Here is a 26,099-nt window from a genome sequence, read left to right on the forward strand (position 1 = left end):
CTTGTGCTTGCCACCCTTCTGGTGACCTTCAGGTTCAGCAAGTACTTAAAAGTTAATTATATCCCTAATGACTTGTTTGCAGATACTGTGAACTGAGGCAAGGTTAGAACGTAAACATAGGCCCCTCTTTCTGTTGCTGAGGTAAACGATATTTAAATGTTATCAACAGCATATGTTGTTGTCAGCACTAACAAACTTTAGTAAAGCCAAAGTTTGAGTGTCTTCCAGGTTCTTAAGTAAATGCTTCCTAAATTCACAAGTATAAGAAGACTCAAGTTTGAATGTAACTGTCTTCAGAGAGGTGTTTTCCTCTCTGTTTGCTCTGCCTCACTATATGGATTTTGTTAATTGACTTACACACACACAAAAGTCAGCTGTAAGGATTTTTTTGTGTTTTTTTTTTTTTTTTTAATTCGGAGTGTAGGTCAAGTTGCTAGGTAAAACTTTTCACTTCCAGTTCATTAGCTTGGTTTTGGTGTGGGCTGTTTGGCTTTTCGACAGTAATCTCAGAGCACTGGTATTTATTGTCTTAGAGATACCGAGATTCCAACTCTTTATGAAAGGTATTAAAATGTATTTTTCATTAAATGGTGGGAGGCAGTCTGGGTTTCATGATAATTATGGAAAACAAATGTTTCACGTTTTTTTCAAGATTGTTAATTTCAGTCTGTAATAGCTATCGAGGAGTATACAGCAGTGATTCCTAAAAGACAAATTTAAAATAGAAGTGGTTTTGCCTTCATAAAACTAGGCTATCAGAAAGCAGACTTGTTCTTCCAGTCTTTCCCAGACTACATAATGCTTGTCATGGAAACATCAGGGCAAAAGTCCCAGGAGTTATTTTATTTTGTCTTCCTGCTCCTGTCTTTCTTTGTATTCCTGCGAGACTTACAATTCTCCATACTTAGACCAAAAGAGTGTCTAGAAGAGTTACCTTTAGCTTCAGTATCAACCCTTGAAATCTTAAAAATAACCATCTAATGGATCAAGCTACTGTTGCCTTCTCATTTATTTGCTATTTGAAAGAGCACCTACCAGAATATTACATAACTTATCATTGGTTTTTCTGAATTATTCTGCTGTAGCTGTCTGTTGGACATGGACATTTCGCAACAAGTGAATTGCAAAAGACACACATTTAAGTACTGTACCAGAATGTTTTGTAAGTGGTGGTGGGAGTCCTGTATGTTTTTACTTTTCCACTATATCCAAGTTTGCAAAAAGCACCTTTTTCTGGACACAGTGTCAAAGGGCATGGTTCTGGACTTTTTATTACACAGCTCCAGTTCCTTTTTCACTGCACACATGTAGCTCTACCAATTAAATATCAGCTGAGGAATTAAAGTTATATTATGTTTACTTGCTTTAGAAAGATGAAATTTCGAGATGAAGGTAACACCCACTTAATAAAGATAAAATCCAAGCAATTATTTGCGGGTTTTTTCTTGCAAAACATGGGTGACTTTTTAAACACCGATACATACCTACACACAATAATATGCTGTTGCATGTGAAGATTTTTAGTATATGGTACCAGAACAACTGAAACGTCAAATACACCCATATTTGAAGTCATACTATAAGTTTTAATTAACATCTAAGTTGAAGAACAATTTTTTTGAAAGTAATTTAAAAAAAAAGAAAGAAACACCTTCTGATTTTTAGGATTGTTCTGGTACTGGCTTCTGCTCAGCTGTGCCTTACAAGCTTATTTACCAAATCTGTTTCCTTTCTGTATGTGATGCAGAGTCAAGTTACCTACACATCTGAAACAATTGCTCTCCCTCCCCTTGGTAGCGCTTTTTTGTTTCCCAATTAAAGCTGCAATTGTGTAGGTACCAGGGTGACTTCATGCACCATCTGAACTCCATCATGACTTTGCTGAAACCATTTTTACTGTAAATGAAGATAAACAAATGCATACACTTTTTCAGGGCAGGGTCATTTGTTACTGAATGGTGCGGGAAGCAGAACAAACATGGATTTCACTCGCAGGCTTACAAGATGTCTTCAAAGTGGTTGGAATTTGAATAATTTGGTGTAGACTAACGCTCTTTCACTATTAATTTACATGAGGGGATCACTATGAATTTTTTGGTTGGGTAACAGAGGGGAGTGGCTGAAGCCAGGTTGGGAAAGGACCATTCTCACTTCTCTGGCGAGGAGCCTTCTGCCTTTCGTCTTGCTCCTCTTTTTCCCGTCCCTTTACATCCTGTGAACTCAGGGCAGGTTCACCCATCCTTCCTTTGCTGACCCAGAAAACCAAAGCCTGTAAGCACATGCAAAGGAGAACTCAGATAACTCTCCTCCTCCAACCCCACTAATGCCCCTTGCTCTGCTGATCTGATTTTGGTCTGGAAGTGGCTCCATTTTGGAGTCTGCTTTGAAGGGTCATTTGATCATGAAGTTGTTCATGTATCTAAATAATAACTTTCTGAAATGCTCCTGTAAGCCTATTTTTCATTCCCTACACTTTCTTATGCATTGCTTCTTTTCTCATGTCTGTAAGTTATAGACCCAGTTGACCCGATACATTCACTTCAATGACATACATATTTTCCTTACAAAAGTACCTTCATTTTTCCTTATAGGTATTATGTGGAAATAGATAAAAATCAGGTTTTGAAGACATCATCTTTTTGTGTCTATATTACAAGTCAAAAGAACATGAATGTTGATTTGGGATCTTTTTATAAAAATATCTTTGTCAGTGGTTGACTTTGGTCTTGAATCAACATTTTGTCTTAGTAAGTTAGTTTCCCCACTGCTTTTTTTGCCTGTTTAGCAGACATCCTGCATAGCAATTACCTGATCTGCAACCTGGAAGGCTGTGTCACTATTAGAACAACACAACTGGTATTGTTGAGAAATGTTGTTGCCTTTTATTAATTTTTAATTCCCACAGCAGTTAAATCTTTAAACTGCAGAAAGTTAAGAGTCACCGCGGCACTCTTTTCAGAGGAACAGAATAAAATCAGCACTGCATACCAGCATCAAAGTTAGTGGTGGCAACTGGTGATGCATATCCCAGGAGATACAGTTACACTTCTGGGAATTAATTTCCATTTTGTGATCTGTCAGTTCTTACCTCTTCTTAATGTAATTACAGAGCTTTAATAACAAGTGCTATTTAAATCATACATTAAAAAACAGAAATTTATGAGAGTAATTGATGCTGAATTATTGAATAAAGATAAGGTAAATATGATCGTAGATTTGGAATCTGTTATTGTTAATTGACAGTTAAGCAGAAAAAAAAGCATTTGTGTTAGTGTTTGATTAATTTTGTGATTGGCTCCTGCAGAGTTTGGAATTTTGCAATAGTGAGGTTAAGAAAGCACTTTTGATTTCATACACCTCTTACCAAAGGGATAGCTAGTTCTTTATGTCTATTTCCAGATTTTTTTATTCTCAAATCTGTAGAAAGTTCAAGTTCTGCAAGGAAGGAGGTATGTTTGCATTTTTTTGCTTGTGTGAAGTCCTATTGTGGCTCAAACTGTTGAGTTTGTTAGGGAAGTGGAAATGTTATGGTCAGAAGGTGTAAGACTGGTCTGAATTGATGTTTTAATTATTGTTCATTGTCTGCTTAGAAACAGACTATATCTAAAGCTGTAGGTTCTCAAATAACTTCATAGGCTTATGTTTAATACAATGAAATAATCCTTTTGTGACTTATTGTTGGAATTGATCCATTTGACTTAATTTGAAATTCAGAAATAAATATCTCTGAGTCTGGATTGTTGATTCCTGAGACCGTAGCACTTCAAGAAAACACTTAGTGGGGTTGGAACAGAATGTAAAGTACTGTTTCTTCTCTCCCTTTGCCTCTTCCTTCACCAAAAGCTGACCTTATGAATACTTAAGAGCAGAGGTGATTCTCATTTTATTAACTTTATGAAGCTGCCTCAGAGATCAGGAGTCATCATTCTGGCAAAGCATAGAAACATCATGTGCCACTGAACACAGGAGGAATGGCTTAATATGAGGAGCTCATGGGAATCAGTGGTTTGACCTCTGTTCGCCTTGTGTTCCCTTTTGCTTATCATCTAATCATTTTCTTCTTTCAGTTCTTACAAGTATGTATTAAAATGTGCCAGGAGTCTTTGGGGCAAGCTGAAGAGCAGATTGCTATTTGTATTTATGGGTATTATGATGAAAAGACAAACAGCTATTCAGGGATTGTTGACCATCATGAGGTTTTTTACTTATACCTAATACGGTTGTTTCTATGAATTATGTGTGTGCATGTATATCCCCATTGCATATCGTATCTTTGTGGCTGCTATTTGTTTTGCATCAGCTTTACTTTATTGCTTACAGTTTGTTTTTCTTTTTCGATTGGCAGGTATTTAATTAGTCAAGGAGCACATGTAGGAGCTGTAAATAGTGAAGGAGACACTCCATTAGATATTGCTGAAGAAGAGGCAATGGAAGAGCTGCTTCAGAATGAAGTAAATAGACAAGGTAATTTTGAGTAGGGAAGGGTGGTTTTCTTTATTGGACACTAAATATATTTTTGAAAGCTTATGTAAGTTAGGAATTTTAAAGTCACTAAATTTATTGTCTAAGGAGAACTGTCAATACAATGTGCAGTGTTCAAGCTGTCTTCTAGGTGTTTTGACTCAGCCCAGCCTCTTGCGAAGAAAGAGGTCAGAAGTATTGAACTCAGGTGTTGATTGGATTCCTGCATTCACTTAACAGAATTTACGTGGTATACAGATACTAGGGATGGTATTCAGTGCATCTGGGATATAGACTTCTTTATCCCAGCTTTAGACTATGTCTGAAGAGATTCCTGCCTCAGAGAGGAAAGAAATAGGCACTTCTAGGATGACTCATATGTCAGTTTTGGGATGAGGTGAATCCAGCCCTGGAGTAACTGTTTCTTTCCACTGACTGCAAGAAAGCCTAGAATAACTGAAACAAGAGTAAGCAACTATAGCATATCCCATAAATCACCCTTTGTGTCTAGTTCTGACCTTTCGAATGCCCTTCTACAGTGCCAAATGCCCCAAACCACTTCTTGGGGATAACGGGTTTTAGATTGCACTTGTTTTAGGCCTGAGAACCCATCATGAACCTTTAAGTTCCTCCCGGTTTTCTGTACTCTTCTGAGAGCACTATCTAAGTGAGCATTCATGTAACAGTTAATGGATAGGTATAAAGTTTTGTTAGTATCATTTTAAAACATATACCCTAAATATATTCACCTTGCTCCTAGGAAATTGCTAGGGCGGTACTGGCAGTGGTGTCTCCACAAGAGAAATTTGTCTTTGAAAAAGCATATTGATTCATTTTTTCCTGCTGTTTTTACCCCTCTTTACACCACTGTTTTCCATGTTCCAGTCCTCAGGTGGGTTTTCCAGTGAAAGGTCTTTGCGATCAGTTTCTGTTTTTTCCATTCCACAGAGGAAAGAACATTAAGTTTTTGACATCTTGAGTCCAGTAGAAATGCACTGCTATCCCAGCACTCCCAGTACAAGAACGGGGGTGATGTGGTCTGAGTTCTACTGTGTTGTGAAAGGAGGTGACATTCAGAGTGAAGATGGAGCCTTTGTGGGGCACGTGCTATGGGACTGCATCTACATTACTTCTAGACTCCTGCCTGCCTTTTAAAAGGCTTCTTCCTCCTTGAAAATGTTACCTTTTTCGTAGCATTTAATTTATATCTGTAAGATAGATTTACATAATTTAACAATATAACAATTAATTGCTTCAGGCTTTGCTCTGGTGTAATTTGTGTGGTTAAACCCACTTAGTGCCCAAAGCAAATGATAAAGAGAAAGTGAATGACATGATATGCAGAGAAATAAGAGATACAGACTGATATACAGAAGTAGACTGGAGATTTGACAAAGGCTTTGATTCAATTATTTAGTAGTGTTAACTGAATTTTGATTAGCAATTCTTATAGTTAACACACAAAGAACATCAGTTTGGATAGCTGGAAATATTTTTTTTATTTGTACTACCATTTGTCTATTTTAATTAGTTTGGAAAACAAATGTTGTTCTCTTTTCAAACAGTACTCTCAATCCTTGCTGGAGAGTTGTTTCTTTCAGGTTGTTTTTGAAACGTTTGACTTTACCGATGTGCTGTACTAATTGACTGCAGTAGTTCTTTGTTAAAATTGACATTATTTTGGAAAAGAACTCTTTTCCAAAAAAGAACTCTTTTCCAAAGTGTCTTATTTGTATGTTATTGCTTTTTAAAAAAATATTATTTGTTATATAGGGTTTTATTTTTGCAATGCAGAGATTCAACATTACATGCTAATTTTTATTCTTTTGCAAGTTTAATTATTTGAACAGCCCAATTGTAAAGTTAGTGTTTTCAACCTAAACTAAATGCCACAATTCACTGAAAATTTCAGTGTGGTTTATATATTTCGGCTTACAATAAACTATCTATGGTACTGTCTTTATAAGTCTGAGAAGAATGTAGATATTCCCACACTGTAGCTGTTAGCTTCTAAAGGAATAATTCAGGTAGTTTTAAAAGACCAGATTCCAGTTGCTATGGAAATCCTCTTACGTTTTTATGTCAGTTGGCTTGCTGACTAGCTAAAGGATTTTCAGAAGATTGGTCTTCCTAAAATGATTTGAAAAATATGTTGGTTGAATGAGACACCATGTTGTGTGAGGAAGAAACTTGCTGGGGTTGTACTTCAGCATGGTTGGACCTCCCTGCGTGGAGAACAGGAGCTGGATCCGCTCCTGAAGAGTCACCACACCATGAACATCCCTGACAGCATTTCTGCCTTCCTGGTCTCAAACAGGCACCAAAGCCTATGGTTGTATATGTAACCTATATGTATATATATGTGTGTGTGTATATATATAAAATTTATTTTGTGTATATATATATGTATATATATTTACACACACACACACGTATGAATGCATTTACATGAAAGTATTCTACCGAGCTTGTTTTGCTGTTAGACCACTTGGGAGTTTCAGTTTCACAGAAGCATGCAGCATCCCTCCTTCTGAATTTGTGTCTGAAATTATAAGAACTAAGGGCTTTTATCTGCAGGGATGAAATAACAGAAAATATTTGATGATTGTAGATGAGAATGGAAGGGTATGAATCTGGATGGGAATTCGTAGTGTATATCGTACTAAATCACGAGACAGTTGTCTCAGCAAAAAGATTTTAGTCATGTGCTTTTGATGGCATCCTTAACTCGCATATGAAGTTAATATTATATACAGATCGATTATTTAGCCATTATCATAATCGCTTGAAAAGTGCCTAATTGTGTGTATGTTGTGGCCAGAGAAGTTCATAGCTCTAAAGTAGGAACTTAATTGTTTATGTTAATATGGAATTAACACTGATGTGTTGTGACAGTTTCATCTTTGACTATACATGTGGCTTAATGCAATTATCCCTCCAGCTTTGGCGTTGCTGCTTGTATAAAATAAAGTGGTGCCACAGTTTTGATAATGCAAGTTAACTGTAGGGCCTGTGGAAAGATCAGCCCTCTCTCAGTGTTACTGGTAGTGGACGATCAGCCAGTTTATTTTGAATATAAACAAACCTGGGTGCCAAAAAATCTTACCTCTTTGTAGGTAAAACATGCAGCGTGAAAATTAAGTGGACGTTTTCTGTAAGTCTTGCCTTGCAGCCTTTCCATGTGTATTTATTCCATCATTCGTTATAGTTTCATTTTTGTGTTGCTTAGTTGATGTTGTGAGTATGGCTTCCTGCGTATTGACGTTAGCAGTCAGAGTCATTTGGTGGCAAAAGACTGCCTGGAAAGATCTGTCAGGTTCATTGTGATTTCAGATATCTGTAAGTGATGAGGTGTGACATTTTTGGTAGAAATCTGAGGATAATCACCCTGTTAGCTCACCCTTTTGACTGCTTTTGCAGACCTTCAGTCTTTATAGGAAAAGTTCAAACAGAGCCTTCTGTTGTGCAACTCTTCCGCCTTCTACAGATCATCAGTTTGTATTTATGCCCAATTTTCACAGGTATCAAATTATATTTTAAGGAAATGTCTAACTACAGGGCAAAAAATAGGAATCCTGGAGACACTAAATTCATGGAAATAAACTGTAGAATAGAACACAGTTCAGTTCTATGTGACATTAGGGGCTTAATACAGGGAGGGATTTGCAGTGTTTCTTCATCCCGGTTTAGCAATCAAACTCCAAAATCTGACCTGCCTAGAGAGGAGATGATCAGTGATCCAAATTAATCTTCTTGTTTTACAAGTTCTGTTGTAGGGTGTGTTGGACGTCATCCAACAGCTTGCTATCTTCAGTAATTCTGATCTCCAAATGCGACATTTCTGAACTGTGACCCTCGGTTCAGGCTGTGGGCCACAGGTCCCTGGACAAGGCCACGTTGTGTTCTGCTGCGCATATAGTGGGACCCTAGTGATGTAATGGAATATGCAGGAGTTCTAAGATAAGGAGCTCACTACCTTGTAAGTGAAGCCATAGCATTCCAATAGTAAGGAAAAAGCATTTTTCTACAAAGGGGAATTTATTTTTTTCATTTTTCTTCAAAGGGAAGTCATTGGCCTAATTATTTTTTAAGCTTAAAACCTAGTTTAGTTTTATATTTTGTGAAGAGGTAAATGACATACACGCTCTCATAAGGTATAAAGATTTTCTGACACACTTCTCAAATAGCAAAGCTAGGTGTTTTATGGAAATTATTTCACAGTAGTTCTGAAAAACTATTCCCTTTGCCTATTTCGTATGTTATACAAAAAATTTATCGTAGGACCTGTTTTGTTTCTCCACATGGCTGAATCTTCATCATGGGCCAACCCCATGTATATAGATGCTACTACCCACAGAATTCCATGTTTTCATTAGAAATACTATGATTTCCAGTTTCTCGATATGATCCCGTATTTTTTTGCTCTCCAGTGTTTAGCATTTCGTAGTTGTGGAAATTGTCTTTTGCCAGTAGCGTGAAGTTTTCATTTGTACTGGTGAAAACCAGCAGACTTGAGGGAGATGTCGCTTGGCTGTGGCTTTAGTCCTGGCTAGCCCGGGCCAGTTTTAAATGTTGCCTCTCCTCAGGTCTCAAGTAGGGTTAAATGTAATGGTTTGCAGCAATTTTTTAGCTGTTTATCGTGAGATGTCCTCTTAAAATTATTTTTAACTGCTTAAGCAGTTATTTTGAATTACAGAAAACATTCTCAGGAGGTGAGTTAGTGAGGAGGGGTGACGTGAGGTGAATCAGGAGTTCATGATGCAGCGCGGTAGCTATTCAGTAACTCTCGGAGAGATCATTTCTCCTTTTCCAAGGAGAAGCAAATGTTCCTCGTTCTTAATTATAGGTAAATGTAACAGGACTCTCTTGAATGTATTGCTAACTCAGCTTTGTTTATGTGGATAAAATGCGAACTATTACATTTGTATATAAACATTCACTACATGAAGTAAAAAGTGGGTTGATCTTCCATGCAGTATCTATAAAACATGCCTTTATATGGCTGAGGAGCCCTGAAACAATGATTCAGCATTTAAATTTATGCTGAATTTCATTAAACGCTCACCAAACGACACACCGTTTTCAAACCTGCTTGGAAATTTTGAATAATACTTGTTGATCAGAAAAAAATGAAAGCATTTAGCAACAAATTTTTAATGATTTAAGGAGTTGTTAGAGTGCCAGAGAGATCAAGTGTCTGGTGGTGTGAGTGAATACTGGGGCTGAGCTGAGCTCAGAGGCAGCGCATTGCCATCTATGGGCCGGATGCAGAAAGTGTTTGAAATGTCTGAGGAGCATTTTCATTTTCCCCAATACCTTAACAGAACCTGGAAAACAAAAGCAAGGAGAAAGGTCTGTACAAGGTATAATAAAGGCTGTTTACGTTCCGTTTTCTGTAGTTAATAATGAGAATTGTATCTCGCTTATCTCAGAGCGCAGCTTTTTGTCTGTGACACAAAGTTCAATTCCCATTTTTGTGCCAGTTATTAAAGTGGGATGTTTTGTTTAGATTGGCAAGATTCACCTGCTTTCTTCTGTTGAAATATGATCAGAAATGTACTGTCTTGTAAAATAATATATTGATGCAGCTGTTAGTCCCCTGCAGCCATTAAATGTTGTTTGGGCTTCAGAAATGCAATTGTTTGTGATATTAATAAAAATCTATATTCAGTATTAGTTACTTATTCTGCAAAAGCACATAATTCTTTGGGTCTTCAGGCATACCTGGAAGGTACACTTAGGCATTAACTGTTAGAAGTTCAAGATCAGGGCTTAGGAGGAACTTTGTTCTTCCTTTATACGAAAGTGCCTCAACCAACCACACACATGAGCAGCTTTACACTGATAGGAATTTATATCGGATTCTTCGGGTGGAGGTTACTCATGCTGATAAGGATGGACACAAATGTGACCGACAGATCATAGATAAACTATTTATTTGTGCAGTTGTGTTTTGCAGGCACCACTGACATGTAAATATGACTGTACTCTAGAGAATAATTTTCCCAGGATGTGCTGGTCTGCACTGCTGTGTCATTCAGAAAGGCGAGCAAATGTGAAGGCCCGAGGAAGTTACAGTTTGCAGTGGTTCACTCATCAATATGTAGGAGCCTTCTGGGGGCATGAGAATATGTGATTTATCAACATGTTACTGATTCAGAGTTCCTGGTTATCATTCTTTTTATCCGTCAGAGTTACAAAGACTATTAGATATGTAAAATTTAATCTCTGTTGAGATTTATTTAGTCATGGATAGTCTTGAGAGAGAGAGTTTTAGAAACTTCCATGTATTTAATTTTTACCACAGTATCTTTCAAACAAGTACATTTTAGCTTTTTCGTCTGCTTAGTGCTTCAACAATGTTTTGTATCTTCATGCGTCTTGCAGACTTAGCCTCTGGATTATGAGTTTTCATCAGTGTCTAATGGAACATAATTCTATGAGTTTTTTTTAAATTGCCAAGAGTGAAATTATTGTTTCAGTTGAGTAAGTGGATGAGCGTAGGAGTTCGGTCAACTGCTTAGAACAGTAACTGTATAACCTGCCTCAGTTATGTTGATACGTAGTAAAGTTTTATCTTTTCATCTGTTCTTAGCGTAAACTTTAGCAGATCTACTTTTTTGTTTGTTTGATTGTTTTTCGATTATGTTCGTTTGGGGGGGGGTCATTTTTTTAAAATTCAATTATTTTTTTCTTAAAGTATTTGTAGGCAGCAAATATCTGTTACAGGGTGAATTGATGGAAGGATAATTTAAAAAGAAGTGAACTCTGTTGTAGCGCTGACATATGCTACCACAAACCAAACAAATGGCATGTTATGTTTCCAGAAGCATGTATTAATTATATTCCTTCTTTCTGCATTTCAGGAAATTTTGATTTGGGCATGCCATTTTCAAGGATTTTCTTGCTCTATAATTAGGGAATTGCAGCATTTGTGAAATACTAATTCACACATAATATAATAGACATATTAGTTAACTATCCACTGCCTTACGGGTATTTCAGCCATGCGAATATAATTGCTTTCAGTTGGCCAGTTTGTTTCTCTGGCTTTCTAGTTACCAGTTGATTGATAAGAGCTTGACTAATCTGTTTTATTATAATCAGGTTTATCATGCTTTCCACAGCAGAATGATGCATTGTACTAGATATGAGCAGCTCTGTATTCTATGTCTTCTCATTTTCTAATATCAATAATTTCCTTAATGAAGGCCACTTCATTCCTCAGCTCATTTTCTGCTGCATGCCGAAACGGGCAACAGTCAGGCTGGATTTCATTTGGCTTCCGTATTCTGGGGATTCATTCACCCTCTAAAGGATTAATAGCTTACAGTTTCTTTGAAGACATTAGAGCCTGAAGTTGCCGTTCATTATAAAGACTTTGAAAGTTAATTAAAATTAATTAATTATGTAGAATAATTTTGAAAAGAGGTGTTCTAGCTTTGCATAGTCTTGTTTGTGGTCTGCTTTATATGCTTGTGATTTGATTATTTGGGCAGTTAGGAAAGTTACGTGATAGGACCGTATTTTTTGGAGAAAAAACATTTGGGGACAGGTGAAGCTGCAGCAGGAAACACTGAAAGAAGGCAGAATTAGATCTGAGTTGAGGATTATCTCTCTCTAAAGTGTTTTAAAAACCATCTTCTATTTTATAGGCTATAAGGAATACTGTTGAAGTTTGCGGTCTTATCTAGCAAATCAGTACCTCTTTCTAGATTTCACTTTTATTATGTCCAAGTTAATGCTTTGCTCCACAAGAAATTAAAAATTCAGAAGAACAGCATGTATTTCCCAAGTCCCTGCGCACCAGTGTCTAAGACTAGATAAACTGTACACATAAAATAATTTTGCTGAAGGTTGGCCCACTGATTTTCTGTTAGAGGTCAACCCAGGTAGAATTTGTGCTCTTGATGACCGCAGTTCCCCAGTCCCTCTTCCTCACAAAGTTGTCACTCTTCAGTCAGCACAGACAGAGCAATCAATGCTCATGCGTACTTCTCTTCAAGGCCCCTTTCCTCTTGTGTTCTATAGATCACTCCATATGGTAGTAATTAAAAAATGCTTGCAAATACGTGCTTTGCTTTGCCCATTCAGGGTCTGAGTTGTTTTTTTTTCCAATGTTTAACTTGATGTGTATACTTGTAAATATTATATTGGGTTCCTCCCTTTTTGTCCGTGTGCGATAATTGTTTTGTGAGACATACTACAAAAGATTTTGGTGGGTTTGGTTTTTTTTACCTAGCATAGGAAGGGAGATTTCCAAAGGTTTGGCTATTTGAGTATAAGGTTTCTGTTTTACAGTGGTAGAGAAAACAAACTGATTTAATGAGAAATTCTTTAGAAAGTATAAAAAACATAGCTTTGTCTTTCTTGTAAGTATTCATTGATGTTGAAAAGCTAGGCTGTTCCTCTTCCCAGAGATACGTCCCTGTTAAAAAATTGTAGCTGTTTTCCACTTTCTTGCAGATAGATCAAACCAGACATATTTCACTGCTTAGAAGGTTCAAATATCATTTTTCTCTTTTTTTTAACAGGTCACTTCAGTGATTATTACTGTGATGGCAGACATTCTTAAAATCGAAGGGCCAGTTTTAGTGGCTTTTTTTTTGGTCCTTCTTTTGGAAAAAAACTACATTATGCATTCCAAGTGTCATTCTGTAATGGATGTTTCCATAACTTCTTGGGGTTCATCTTCAAAAAGATGTTCATGTCTAACCATTAACCTCATTCATGTTGTTTAGCTCTCATTTTATTGTACCACATAAAGGTGGTATAAGATTGGTTACATAATTGAATTGAAGTATTTGTACTGAAATATTTTGTGTCCTTTCTTCCCCTCTCCCCCTCCCTACCTGAATTAGGTGTTGATATAGAGGCAGCTCGAAAAGAAGAAGAACGAATAATGCTGAGAGATGCAAGACAGTGGCTCAACAGCGGCCATATAAATGATGTCAGGCACGCCAAATCTGGTGGTACAGCACTTCATGTAGCTGCTGCTAAGGGCTATACAGAAGTCTTAAAGTAAGTGTGGTTTAAATGGAAAATTTTCATATTTGATGATCTTGTTGATATAATGCTGCTTGGAATCGATAGGATTGGACACTTCTGGTTTTCGGGGATTGCATCTTGGAAAAGAACAATCTCTAGAACTATCTTTTCCTCAAAGATTGATTTTATGTTTTCAAGCACTCATAAATCATTATGCTGTTAGCTTTCTGTCTTAAATCATTCAAGATATGAATACAGTGGACCTGTTGAGCCTGAATACTTATTTTAAAAGAATAAAGTTGGCAAAAAACTTGCCCTCTTTCTAAAGCCAACTGTGTAAACAAGCTTAATACCTTTTTATAGTGCCAACTAGCATTCTGGTTTATGCATATTTTCAAGGCAACATATTAATTTGCATACATAAAGCAGGATTTTCATCCAGACTAAAGGTTTTCAGACCTAGAGAACATAGAATTTAATTTTTCTTTTTTGATATTGTTGTTGAAAATCATGACTCTTGAAATCTTTTATAGAAACCTTCAGGCTTTTGGTGTCCCGTAATTCTCAGGTAGCTTTTCAGTAGTACAACACAATACAAGCATATACTGTAACAGAGGTTTAATTCGTTTTTCATCAAAGCTCTGCTTTTATTGAAGTTAAGCTTACTTAATAATGCATTGCTTTACTGTGATTGTGAATGTATTTGACTTCTTTGGCAGTCGTATGAACAGTTACATATTGTAACATGAATGAAAATAAGCACACACTCTCACTGTGTAAGTATTGCTGCCTTTAAGGTTTGAAGGGCCTTGTAATGCTCTGTCAACACAGAATTTGAAAGACAGAGCTTTTTAATTGTTAAAACCATTACATTCAATTTACTGAATGAGAATTCTGCTTCAAAAAGCACTGATGCTCCAGCATATGAAGAGCAATTGTTCTGTTGGAAAATATTAATAATTAATAATATTTTTTTGTTTTAGAATAGCGTGTACCTGTAAGGGAATTGTATCTATAACCATTTTTTTCAGCTTTCTCAGTTAGTATCTTTTTTTTAGTCCGGTCCATGTACTTTTCCTAGGAAGGGAAAAATATATGTGCAGTCTATTTTCGTGATGGCTTCAAATTATCAAAAATGTGTGCTCTGTGTAGGATGCAAGTTTGGCGGCTGAGCATATGTGCAAGTTGACTCATTGGAGGGTATTACTATAAGTGTATTGGCTCTTGAGAAATGGGGAGAATTTTTGAGATTACTTCACAGTTATAAGATTTGTAATAAGTATGGACAGTGTTTCAGAGAGCAGATAGCTCTTTATACAAAACTCTGTGTCAGGTTAAGTATGTGTCATCACTCTGACACTCACATCAGAGCCGTGCTGAATTTGAGTGTTGAACGCAGACTGAAAAGCAGGTCCTTTATTTGAAGAGCTCCCCTCCCTCTCAGAGAGCAATTAAAGCACATAAACACTGGATTGTTACAACATCAAATGCTAATGACAGGAGGAGATGCAAGTTTCAAGCAGCTGCTATTAGACTTAGCAGCTCGTAGCAACTAATATAACAGGAGGAGATTTCAATAATTTACTAGTTAAGAACACTATATCTAACAGTTTTTTGACATTTTACAGCTTCCGTTTCCTTAAAAGGCCTTTTCTCTGTTACTGCACATGTAGAGAAAAATATATAACTGTACAGAAGCAATGGATTTTTAATTAAGAGGAAGTGAATAAAGAAGAAAATGGAAAAGGCTATTTTTCTTGAATTTTCCTTACAAATATGTACATTTACTGAACAATGAAAAGGATAAAGTTTCTGTGAGGAAATAAAATGAATCGATTATCAGTAGCCCAGCTAAAATATGATGAAAAAGGAGAAGGATATTACAGTTGAATAATTTGATGGTTTTACGAAAGATTATTGTTTATCCCTGTCAGCAGTCTCAATATCTAATTCTTTTAATTTCTTTAGGCTTTTAATACAGGCTCGCTACGATGTAAATATTAAAGATTATGACGGCTGGACACCACTTCATGCTGCTGCTCACTGGGGTAAAGAAGAAGCATGTCGCATTTTAGTGGAAAACCTATGTGATATGGAGGCTGTCAACAAAGTGGTAGGATTTTTATGTAATCCTTGTCAAGATACAAAGTTCTGGTCTCTAAAGTGACTTTAGAAGCCAGGGTAAGAAAAGTGATGATAAACTGCTGTTTACTGTACGTGGAGCTTTATATAATGCATGTTTTGTCAAAACAGCATGTTTGTGTTTAAAACTAAATTCTCTGGTTGTCTAAATTAATTTCTAGGTCCACTTCATGCTTAGTTCTATATTAAATGATTCATGTGATCTTTGACAGGGAAAATCCTAACAGAATGGGTTTATTGACATTTCAGAGGTACAAAATTGCGACTTGATGGATTGCACACAGGCTTTCAGTTGATCATTGAAGATAATTACGATGCCTTTGGGTAATGTTTTAACTCTAAGGATCAGCTTGCATTGCTATACTAAAGAGTTATCACTGTGCTGGTTTGGGCGCACTGGAAGATACTTCCAGGCATCTCTGGGCTCCCTAGACATAACTTGAATGCTTCCTAAGCTAGATTTCCTTGGCTTTTATGCAAAGGCCTGCATAGCTTGCTAGCTTTGCAAGATGTTGCTCCCAAGAGGTATAAGTATTTTCATGATTCACAAAGGCATCACAAAGATCCAAAACTTTTCATTCAGCTGTGTGAGTACTGAAGCTCTCTTTCTTCTCTTCGCACCATGTTTTACAGAAAGATTCTGATCTGCTTCCAATTTCTGTCAATACTGTATATGTAAATTACCTGCCCAATTTTTAGGATGGCTTCTTCATTAAATTTTTTCATAAACTTTTAAAAATAAATTAGGGGAATATGCAGATAGAGATCATGAATTAGCAGCTATTTACTCCATGCTTAACATTTGTAGTCTTTGTTGACTTTTTCTTCCTTAGAAATTGAGGTTGCTTATAATAAAATCAATGAAATCTGGAATTACATTTCAAATAGCTTCAACTCTGTTTCTGTATAATGCTCATAGAACTTCTACATATCAGCTGTATAGCCATACATTGTATCAGGCAATCAAAAGCTCATGCAATTAATTAAAACCAGTTTATCAAGTTATCTGTTAGACTTTTTACTGGGGTTATGAGAATGCGGAAGGTGGTGTTCCAGAGAGCACTCTCATGAAAGTGTGTTCAACTCAACTGGGGCAAGAATAAGGATAAAAGAGGTACAGAGAGATGTAGGCTGCTTTGTCTGGTGTATGGGCTTGTCTGTGCAAGCTATGAAAGCTTTGCCTGTTGTGTTCTTAAGTAAGCTAGTAAGCATTTTTACTTTTGGAGATCTGAAGATTGAAAATTCCTTTGAATTTGGTTTCAGTTGTAGGTGCTTTGCATCTCAGAGAACTCAGCCATTGTTGTTTAGGCACTCGATTTCAGGTGTCAACTTTTATGGGTTGGGTTTAGATATAACCTTCCAACTACAACAGTTTTTTTGCTAAGTTGTTTTTTCTGGTCAAGGTAGGTCTAACTCCTATTTTTTTTTAAATAAACCCACTTAATAGCTACCTATAAAATAGAAGGCCAGATTAAAAACTGTAGTCATAATCCAGATATGAACTTGAGATAATTTTGTTGTTTAGTTTCCGTGTTAGTGCTGTGTTATACTAAATGGAATAGTTCACATGTCAGAGGACCTCAAGCTGTTTTGGGTAATGCTTGTTGAAAGGTGCACATGCTTCTGCTGTATGGTCAGAAGTTTTATGGATGTGAACATTAGTGGTTTGAAGGTCCATCCTTTTTAACCAGTTAAGATAACCTTCACAGTGTAAGTAGGAATATGTTTGCCGTTAGTTCACATTTTGAGAAACTGAAATAAGCAGAGACAAATATGAACACCTTTAATTACCTTTATAAGCTGCTGTGACCACTTTTAAATGACAGGTCTGCCTTTATTGCTGGTTATTGTACAGAAGCACTTACTTGACTGTTCTTGTCATGATCCTCCGAACATTTCAGAATGTCCACAGGTCAGTGTTGGGCCAGCTGCATTCATACCAATGGATCTAGGACTGTGTTTAGATTCCAGCCTTCTTGTATTTGAATGCAAACTTCCAAATACAAAACTTTGTATTGCAGTTTCAAAGTTAGGCTTTCTTTGTGAAACTCTGTGAGCTTTGGTCCTTCTCGTCTTGAAGTAGAGATGAAGAAAGGGAATCTTTGAAATCTACCGATTCAGACCTTAAAGATAAAATCTCATGTCCTGTGGGCATCTGGTCTAGTCAAGAATTGCAGTGACTATGTAGATGTAAGATACAGCAAGCTGGAGAAATTCCATCTGACAGGATTACTCTGTTAATGAATCACATTATGATCTGTTTATTCAAGTATCTGTCCAATGGAAATCATACACTAAAGGAGGATGAGAACAAATGGTTGTTAGCAGATCCCTTCTAAAATAGAACGTAAAATGTACAATAAGGTTTTACTGTAAAAATGTGAAAGTGTAACTATTTAGATTTAGTATAACTTGCTTGAATAATTTAAACTTTAAAAAAATCAAGCTGTGTGTAGTAGCCTAAGATGGACAGGATACTGAACTGCTCAGTATTCATCCATACATCTGCAATTGGAATCACAGAATCACAGAATGTTAGGGTTTTGTTTGGAACTAATATGATGATAATCATATTCTTTCAATCTGTATTATTTTCCTTCATAGTTTTTTCCTTCAAAGGACAGCAAAATTTTTTTGAAGTAATGTTTTTATCTCTTAAAAAATGTGTTTACTCATCAAGCGTAGATGTTTCTGTTTCAATTACCCAAAAAAAGTAATATTGCAACGTTGTTTTCAACTACTGACTAACTAATAGTTTGTAGTAGACCTTGGCTTATACATTTTAATTCCTCTCTGAATGTGCTCCTTACCAGCATCATCATGTGATAAGGCATCGTAATCTGTTATATTTAAATTCTGCTCTACAGTTATGGTGTTTTATTTCTTCCCCTTCTCCAGGGGCAGACAGCATTTGATGTGGCAGATGAAGATATTCTAGGATATTTAGAAGAATTACAAAAGAAGCAGAATCTGGTAGGCCTTTTGTGTGTGTATATATGTACACATATATATATATATGTTTTAGATATATCTTTTATACTTAATTGTACATATGATCATGGTACACAGCTCAGAGCAGCATATAGCTTAAAACCAAAGGTTTTATTTGGAGCTTCAGTTCAGGTAATGTCGCAGTCATCTCCAAAGTTATTTCATGTCCTTATTTGGTCAATTATGGTGACTAAAAAGCCTTGGAAGACAGAAGGTGCTCTTCTACGTGCCTTCTCCAGCAGGTAGCTCATGATCTCAAGTATCAACAATTAACAACTTGCTTGAAATAAGTTTCTGAGATATTAGAATTTTGAACTTTGACACTTCCAAAGCTTATGCACATTCTGTTGTTTGTAGTAGTTAGAGGAGATTTCCCTCTGTTTGTAATCTTGTCACACTGACAACCATTCTGTCAATTTAACTGCATCGTTCTGTATGTTTTGAAGCTTCATAGTGAAAAACGGGAAAAGAAATCTCCTCTAATTGAATCCACAGCCAACATGGATAATAATCAGACACAAAAAACATTCAAAAAGTAAGTAAACTCAGAAAACTAATAAGCTCTTGATAAAAAAAGATAACTTTTATAAGCTGTCACAAAGTCCTGCTTGACAAACTTCAGTAAATTTTTCAGGACTTAGTAAGTATTTTTCTTTTCAAACTCAGTAAAGAGACATTGATTATGGAGCAAGAAAAGAATGCATCTAGTATAGAGTCTCTGGAGCAAGAAAAAGCAGATGAGGAAGAAGAGGGAAAGAAGGATGAATCCAGTTGTTCTAGTGAAGAAGAAGAGGATGATGACTCAGAATCCGAAGCAGAGACAGGTACATTGTTTGTAGTATTGTCTTTCTTTAAGTTTTTGCTTTATAAATTTACTTATTTAATATCATGATTTATTATACAGAGTTTAGTATCTTAAGTTTCACTTACTCTTCTGCATTTCACTAAGCTTCCAGTTGCTTTAAAACAAGTTGATACACATGTCTAAAGTCAAGTCATAACAGAGATATCAAAAAGGTGTCTTTACTGGCGGCTATTTAGGTTAAAGCAATTAACCTACTTATTTGATTGACTATTTAACAATTGATACTTTTAATCAAATAGTTGGAATAATACAAGCCTTAAGGAGCATGTCAGAAAACACTGAAGAAGTTAGATGAAATTAGAAATGAAGTCCCTATAGCAGTTTTTGCTTGTGGAACTGGTATAGAGATTGGAACAGGAAAAAAACATCTGTCAAGCTTTGTAATTAGTCTTTCAGCTTAGTATACATGCATCCCTCATTTACAGAGACTGAGCTTTGATAAACTCAAAACACTTGTAATATATAACATGTAGTAATTTCTCAGACACTTGAACTAACCGTAATGTTTCCTGAACTTTATGGCTCCGGTAACTGTGTTCTGTTCGTTACCAGTAGATAGCTTGTGCCAGGAAACTTTGACTGTGACACAAGAATTAATTTATGTAAACTTTGGGGTTTTTAATATCAACAAGGCTTTATCATACTTTATTTGGCAAGCTGGACTTTAAGCTTTTCCCTGTAGAGCTGCATCTCTAAATTCCAAGCTTGCACTTTCCCTTTTTTCCCATTATTCAGCTTAAGGTGCTTTTCTAGTGAAAAACCTTGAGATTAAAAGAAGCATTCCAGTTGTAAAATATGTTAACAGCGTTCAGTATTCTCAAGTACTGGAAACCATGATTTCTAATCTATTGGGATATTGCAAATGTTCTCCTAACACATTCTGTTTCATTGATTATGGGAGAATGCAGTTTAAAAATAAAATCATTTCTGTGTGTAAGACCAAGAAGGCAAATACGAATATGAAGCAATCATCTCCTAAAGGACAGGGAAACAAGCTGAAAAATACAATTTCTCAGCAGTTTGTGTTTTTAACCTACTTTGTTTGAGATAGTTTAATGTTTTTTGAGAGTTAGTCAATATTAGCTCAGTCATGAATACAGCTGTGTTCTTGCTGTCCTTGAAATAATTTCAGAATGCAGTTGTGAAAAATCCATTTTGCTCCTTCCATGCTTTAATTCCTGATAACTTTTTCTGGTTTACTCCGTTGCAGATTTCCAGCAGATCTGTCAGTGCATCATTTCAAATCGTTCTGTCAGTCCACGTTGCCCTGTTGATCTTTTTATCACCATGAGCCAGAAGTTTACCACCCTTTATTTTCCCTTGTGTTTTAACATAACTTTCCATTAAGTGCACAGTTACTCATGTAAACCATTTTTTCATTTGTTTACTGCATCATGAATTATTCATAACATCAGTCCACCTGTGTCCATAATTAAAACAAGTGTGTAACACCAATACCATTACTTGTATGATTTCCAGTCATAGGTTGGTACTTTGCTGGATTTGAATGTTAGATATGAGAACGCTGTAAGAAAACATTGCCTGCTTTCTAAATTAACTGCTCCTATGCTCTATGGATATTGTAGATATAAAGGTATGTTTGTAGTAGAACAAAAACCAATGGGGATTGAACCCCATGTTGTTCCAAACTTTACAGAGAGGATGTAGCGTCCCACTCCAAAGAATATGCAATTTGAATAGGTGAAATAGAAGTGAGATGTAAGATTATGAAGTTCGAGCAAGTGCAGTGACAACAGTTGTTGTGTCGCAACCATGACATTTTCGGTATGTTTGTGTAAGCTGGGTTAAGGTACACAAACAAAGGACAGAGGAAGAAATGTGGACAGGAAGGACAAAGCAGAAGAGGATAGAGTAGGTGGACAGGGAAACCTCGGTAAGAAAAACAAAGGATAAAGCAGGAACGAAGCAAAAGGAAAGTCAGAGCTCCGGAAGGCAAGTCTCTGCCTTGGCTCGTTCTACTGACCGGAATCCCGGGCTGGGTTCTCTGTGCAGTTAATTATTTCTTTGCACTCAACATACACAGTTATCCAAGCATAAATGTTTTACTTTGACTTAGCATCTTCTGTAGTTCAAATTAACCGTTACATGCCAAAATACCTCCTACTGAGGAGGCTGTGGAATCTCTCTAGAGGTTTTCAAGACTTGACTCATCGAAGTCCTGAGCGACCTGGTCTGTGTGTGATATTGACCCTGCTTTGAGCAGGAGGCTGAATTAGGATCTCCTGAGGTCATGCTCAACCTGAATGAATCTGTGGTTCTGTCTCTACATCTCTGAAGGTTATTATAAAAAAATGTTTGTATACGCATGAGTGTTATGGAAAAAAGATGGACCTAACTAAGATACAGATTGGGAATGAGGTGGAAAACACTGAGGAATAAATAATATAATGCCGTTGGGAAAGTTTGCTCACAGATTTGTTCAGAAGAAATTCAGCTCTGTGTTGTAGAAGTGAAGAAATTGTGAATGAAAAATGAAAATTAAAATCTTGTAAATATTTTGCAGATAAGACCAAAACCTTAGCAGGTGTAACTAATAATGCAAATACCACGAGTACACAATCAGCATCAGTAGCTGTGACAGCACCTTCGGTAGCTGGTGGCCAAGGAGCACCTACATCACCTGTTAAAAAGGTAAAATAAAATACCTTTCTTGTGATATTAGATTTCTGTTCTTCTGTGTTAGCATACATTTTTTGATTCTTGTATAAAAAGTGGATTGGGTTATCCAGTGAATTGATGAAAATATGCCCAGATTCCTAAAATATGTTGTGTTTTTCTGCAGAAACTCTTGGGTTTTTTGTTTTGTTTTGTTCTGGTTTTTTTGTCATTTTGAATGGTTTTGATTCCAAAGAGGGATCTAAAATACAGAACTACAGAATAGATGAACATAGGATCCTTTTAAAAAGGCAAGATCTGTTGTACAGTGACTGGAATTCTTGTTTTTCTGAAGCTAAACTTCATTTTTTCAAAGTCTTTTCCATGCCAGACTCCTTCAGAATTTTTAGAAATTATAGTTCTAGTGTCTCTCTCTCTGCATTTTTGATGACGAGGGAAGCGGGTGTGGCTTAAGGTACTTTCAGGAGTCCTTAAAAGCGTTCAGCTAGTGCTTAGGCACAGAACTTGAAAATTATACCTGAAATAAGAAGTAGAAAGTGCTATAGGTCCCAGCCGTGATTCCAGTATGTTTAGGACCTCACGGGAAGAGCTGGAGAATTGAGGCACATGATTTATTCAATGCAAAGCTCAAAAACACACCTAGCAAACCATATTGTGTGCAGAAAGCTTTTTACAGCTTGATGCAAAAAGTTAATTGGAATTCATTTTAGTTTTGGTTATCAAAGGGAAAATATGTATGCCTTGGGCAAAAAATTACAGTAGATAATAATGCATAGTCAGTAGTCGGTATACAAGTCAAATATTTAGAATATCTAAGCAAACTGGATAGTAGGCCATTAAGGCTTCCTTTGTCAATTATTACAACTTTTCTGTACACATCATAATGAAAGCATAACCCTCTACTGATGTTTCTGGTAAGTGTGCTCAGGAGGAACCGTAGCCATGACCACAGTAGGGAGAGAAGATGTATTGCTGGGTGAATAGTATGTGTTTTATTTCGTTAATTGGAGTTACACTTTCATATTCACAATAGAACCTAATGATGTTTCATCTTACAAAGTATAATATAATGGTTGCCCAAATGCATCGTATTATGTGATACAGGGTTGGGCCAAGCTTCCTTATCCCAAGAGCTGCTTTACAAAAATTGTGACCGATGTCCGTAAGATTTATCTTAAAGAAAAACGTGAGAGTGGGAGGGGAATCATAGGCATGGCTCACCGACAGGAATGACTGCCGCTTCCCCTCTCCGAGCTCTGTGCCTGGGCAGACAGCTGGATTTCGTGGTGGACTCGTGACATTTATCTAAACAGTTCCTGCTGGCTCAGTGAGGAATTGTGGTTCTGTGTCATGGGAGCTGCATTTGCATCTCTCGGGAGCTGCGCAGAACTTGAGAGCCACAAGTTCTCCGTACAAACCGTAGGAAATGCATGAGGGAGGGACAGCGTTGTGAGTGATTGCTGGTTTACTCACTGTGCCTAACTGGAATGAGTTCAAATACAGAGTGAGGATTTTACTGCCGGGAAATAGGCCTACTTTATATAGTTTATTTTTTGAAATCACTTCGGTAATACAAGCATTTGTGACAGTTGGGCAGTATAACTGATACGCTCTCCACCCAGTTTTATTACTGCACTTAGAATCTCCAGAGTGCAATGACAATTAAGATATCTAACACTTCAAACAGTTCATTATTCATCTTGAAGTCAAAAGTTTCCTAGCTTGTCCCTTCCAATCAATTTATTTCACATTATGGAAAAGCCTTCTAAGGTGTATGCGCTTCAGCAATAGGACGTTACCAAATTGTTGCTAACTGGGCTGTGGCTTGATATTCCAGAGCTGAATGATCAAATAAACATAATTTTTTTTGGTATGTGATTAAATGGCAACGGGGGGTAAGGGGGGAACTTTTTTATAAGAAGAATTGGGTATGATTTTAAGCTGAATGGTAATCTTTTATAAATAGTTAATACACTGGCATTTATTTCTAATTTTATTATGCAGTTCTATTGGTCTTAAAGGTAAAAGGTGCAGGTTAAAAGTAAACCATAGTTATCTTTCTCATACTATGTGTGAAAAATTCAGGGCCTTCTGTAGCTACAAAATAAATGCACATTCATATCAAGACTGATCGTCTTGTAACGTGGCATGTACAAGTGATCTAGAGAAGCGGTTGCAGCTCATATCAATGAACAAAAAGACTTTAAAATCTTCTTAGTAATGAAGATAAAACAGCACCTTAGGTGTGATCTTGCACTTACTCTTGCACCCACCTTTTCAGGTTTGCACCATCGGTGCTACTGCATCTGCTCTTCGGCTCTTAGACCGTAGATGGCCAAGCCGTGTGTTGCTCACAGGTGGTGCAGGTGCTGTGTACCAAGCTTGGAGTGGGGTTTTCTTCAGTCTATATGGCATTCAGTAATTCTGCTTTCTGTCTGAGGGTACTCAGGAAAGGCCAGTTTGGGAGCGAAGGTGTGGGTTTGGTAGCTAAGCCAACATGGGATGTTCTTAAGGGCTGTGAGTGAAATATAATAAGACAAGACATATTTTAGTATGAATCTTACAGTATTCTCAACCATATGAGAATGCAGGCCATGGACCTTGTTAGGTCAACAGGCTTTGCTGTCCTCTTCTGTGCGAACTATAATTCTGTCTTCGAATTAGCTAAACATGCTGTGTTGTGTTTAAAAAGAATCTGTTACTAAGGTTTTAAGTCTCTTACTGCTTTTTGGTATTTTGTGCTGTAATGAAGAGCTACATAACATAAACGTAGGAACAAACTGTGTGGTTTTAAAACAACCTTTTGTTTCTATTTTCCATTCTTTCAATCTTCATCTTTGTCTCGTCTTAACTGGCTTTAGTCTGATTTCATTCCTCCTATCATGCCTGTCGTGGAGTCAGTAGATCCTGCATCATGGAGGCAGGGCTTGCGCAAAACTGGCATTGTTCTTGTGCCCAATAAGGGTGAAAAATCTCTGGTGAGGTTCTGGTGTGCACAGCTTTGTGTACAGGTTGCAAAATAACATATTTAATCAAAATGCTGATACTGGATTTGCATGTTTCTAAGTTTGCATCTCATGATCACAGTGTGTATTACAAAGTGTGGGTTTTTCTAACTGTTAGAGGAGTAGCATACCTTGATCAGTCTTACATTTCTTATCTCATTAACTAATTTAAGAGATGAGTGTATAGGTTGTCTCTCACCACAACTCCCCTACAAATTCAGCAGTTCTATGATGATTAAGAACGGTTGTGTTCTCAAATCTCTGGAAGGAGCATGAATTACCACAGTTAATGTAAATTAATAATGTAAATTAATAATGTAAATCCATGTACATGTGTTTTATAGTTTCCAACATCTACAACCAAGGTTTCTCCCAAAGAAGAAGAGAGAAAAGATGAATCTCCTGCTTCGTGGAGGTTATGTCTTAGAAAAACTGGTAGTTATGGTGCACTTGCAGAGATTACTGCTTCCAAAGAAGCTCAGAAAGAAAAGGACTCTGCAGGTGTCATGCGTTCTGCTTCAAGTCCTAGACTTTCCTCTTCGTTGGACAACAAAGAAAAGGTGACCATGTTCATTTCAGTATGAAACAACATTCTGAGGAACTGGTCTACCTTACTTAGTATAGATGTTTATGATGTATTGTAGAAGTAAGGCTGTACTACACATCTCTTCTTTACCAAAATCCCAAAAAGTTAAATGATGCAGCTTCTGCATAGTCTTTTTAAAAGTGTAGTATGCACTTTCATCATCTGGTGACCAGGTACATAGATCTGGGGCTTTCCTCTTTTTGAAATTTGCAATGCTAGTAGTAGTTTTTACAGTTAAGGGAGATCAGAGTTTTGATAATTTCAGCATCACTTGGAGAGTGATGTCGAAAGAATCTAATAAAAAAGGAGTCTCTTTTTGTATTCCTTAGTCATTTTTTATTTACAAATTTTAGTTCTATAATTAAACATGTATACACAGAACCAAGTGAAGGACCGATTTGGAACAGGTAATTGAAGAGCATAG

The 26,099-nt window shown here is 36.6% G+C and overlaps 1 protein-coding gene across 9 annotated transcripts in view; it reads left to right on the forward strand.

The window, feature by feature from the left end:
* PPP1R12A (protein phosphatase 1 regulatory subunit 12A) overlaps positions 1–26,099 on the forward strand; it is a 118,686-nt gene that overhangs the window by 57,525 nt on the left and 35,062 nt on the right. For 5 of the 9 annotated variants that reach the window (XM_065631511.1, XM_065631518.1, XM_065631497.1 and 2 more), the window contains exons 3-11: positions 4,346–4,464; positions 13,323–13,482; positions 15,418–15,562; positions 18,490–18,564; positions 19,029–19,117; positions 19,249–19,406; positions 21,972–22,099; positions 24,946–25,062; positions 25,434–25,649. In XM_065631511.1, coding sequence (XP_065487583.1) covers positions 4,346–4,464; positions 13,323–13,482; positions 15,418–15,562; positions 18,490–18,564; positions 19,029–19,117; positions 19,249–19,406; positions 21,972–22,099; positions 24,946–25,062; positions 25,434–25,649 — 1,207 coding nt within the window. The remainder of the gene's footprint in view (positions 1–4,345; positions 4,465–13,322; positions 13,483–15,417; positions 15,563–18,489; positions 18,565–19,028; positions 19,118–19,248; positions 19,407–21,971; positions 22,100–24,945; positions 25,063–25,433; positions 25,650–26,099) is intronic. The other 4 variants (XM_065631544.1, XM_065631525.1, XM_065631535.1 and 1 more) reach the window with 2 other exon arrangements.

Source organism: Caloenas nicobarica, chromosome 1 (assembly GCF_036013445.1).
Source record: "Caloenas nicobarica isolate bCalNic1 chromosome 1, bCalNic1.hap1, whole genome shotgun sequence".
NCBI classification, from domain to species: Eukaryota; Metazoa; Chordata; class Aves; order Columbiformes; family Columbidae; genus Caloenas; species Caloenas nicobarica.